A 1,747-nucleotide genomic window follows, 5' to 3' on the forward strand; every position below is an offset into this window, starting at 1 on the left:
ATATATAAATATGTGGAGTTATCGGTACTGGTATTGTTTTACTTTCACCCCATTAGTTTCATGCTTTAGTTTTAGTCCACAGTTAAGTATAGTGCGGCACATTTGTTGTTCATCATTGTTTTACTCACAAATATTAAATTTATTGTTTTACACAAATGTGCTACTGACTGAAGTGTCTTCAGGCCATTCCCAAAGGGGGGGACATTAACAACGTTCTTATTTATGCACAAAAGAATAGTATTGTAAATGGGCTGATTCATCAACGTCATGCTCATAACTGTGCCTAAAACGCGGAACTGCTGCTTTTTCTTTCCTAATCCTGACTATCGCTATTTCGGGGTTGCTTTTATAGTCGTGAAGCAGACAGACTCTGTGCTGTTGAAGCTAGAGAGGTGAGCAGAGTAAGCCTGATTCCCTGTTATGGACTTCTTTGTTGACATCCACCACTTGGCGCTGATATGACCTAATATCATGTTATATGCAGTAGCGAGCGCCCAGTAAAAACTCTACTGAAACTGAAACTAAAACCAAAAAAATTACGAATGAATATAGCTCAACCTGTGGAAAATGTTGCTTTCTTAGATTTCATTATTTTGACTAGCACCCGGTTTCACCACAATATAAAGCTAATAAATAATGGAGTGGTAAAGTTAGGAATAATATTATAATTAGACCCACGACTGCTCTGTGTTAGAGTGTCACTTTTCAAAACGACTTATAAAAGGCAGAGTCTTACGCTTTACAGCTACTTATGATTTCTTGTATGATAATATACCGTTTGTATTGTCAAAGTCACTTTCAACAATGTCATCAAAGCTAGAGGCCTTTCAAACTGCTAATGATTGACATATTTTGTTTCTTTTTCAGATTTGTATGGCCACAGCTTTGGTGTTGACAAGGAATGCCTGGCATGATGAAAATTTTTACCTCTTAGTTTTGTCGCTGGAGTGAATGTGATTTGCACATTTATTTCTTGTTTGCAATAAAACAAAAAGTCATTCATAATTTGGTAGGTTTTGTTGACCCTAGATTTAAAAAACTGGTGATTAACGTTTTCTTCTAACGACGGCTACAATTTTAGAAGTGTGGTAGCTAAACTGCAGTCATGGCATCATCCCTCTCAGTAAGTGATATGGAACAGCTCAAGTTCAGGATACATATGGCTGCGAGAGAGGGTATGGCCATCAGCATCTTTGCATTGCTGTGGAACATGGACAAATCGGTGGTCAAGGAGATCCTGAACCATACCACAGAGCATGATGGTCAGAAGACAACGCCTTTGGTGATTGCAGCCATGCAAGGGGAGACAAAAGTTGTACAGGTTTGTAAGCCCTGTATTTATTAAGAGTACTTTTTAACAGTTTGCATGTCGAAGTAAATTAAGAGATTAAAAGCTTGCAGGGTTTGAATCCATCAGTCGGTCAAAGGGAGCTGAGGTGCACAGGTCCTGTAGTCCAACAAGGGGCCCAAGACTTAATAAATGGTTCACTTTTGAATTTTCAACTTTCGTATGTTTGTTCTGATTTTTCACTCTAATCCAGATCGAAAGAACAAAGAATGGTGTGCACAACTAAATCGAGAGCATGGATTTTCCTGCACGTTTGCAAAGTAACCCTAGCAGAAGTTATGGACCACTGTCTAACTTTTTATTCTCACTGTCTTGCTATATATATATACATCTCTTTCTTTATTGTATGAATGGTCATGATTTTTAAAAATTGAAAAATTGCTTGGTGGGAGGGGTGGG

General features: G+C 38.1%; 1 protein-coding gene across 1 annotated transcript in view; it reads left to right on the top strand.

Annotated features, from left to right (window-relative positions):
• Positions 1-863: 863 nt before the first annotated feature.
• Positions 864-1,747, top strand: part of LOC101844978 (protein fem-1 homolog B) — a gene marked incomplete at its 3' end in the record, with an annotated part of 1,584 nt that continues 700 nt past the window's right edge. The window contains 1 exon segment of the mRNA XM_005113535.3: positions 864-1,321. Coding sequence (XP_005113592.3) covers positions 1,106-1,321 — 216 coding nt within the window.

Source organism: Aplysia californica, unplaced genomic scaffold, assembly GCF_000002075.1.
Source record: "Aplysia californica isolate F4 #8 unplaced genomic scaffold, AplCal3.0 scaffold03214, whole genome shotgun sequence".
Lineage (NCBI taxonomy): Eukaryota > Metazoa > Mollusca > Gastropoda > Aplysiida > Aplysiidae > Aplysia > Aplysia californica.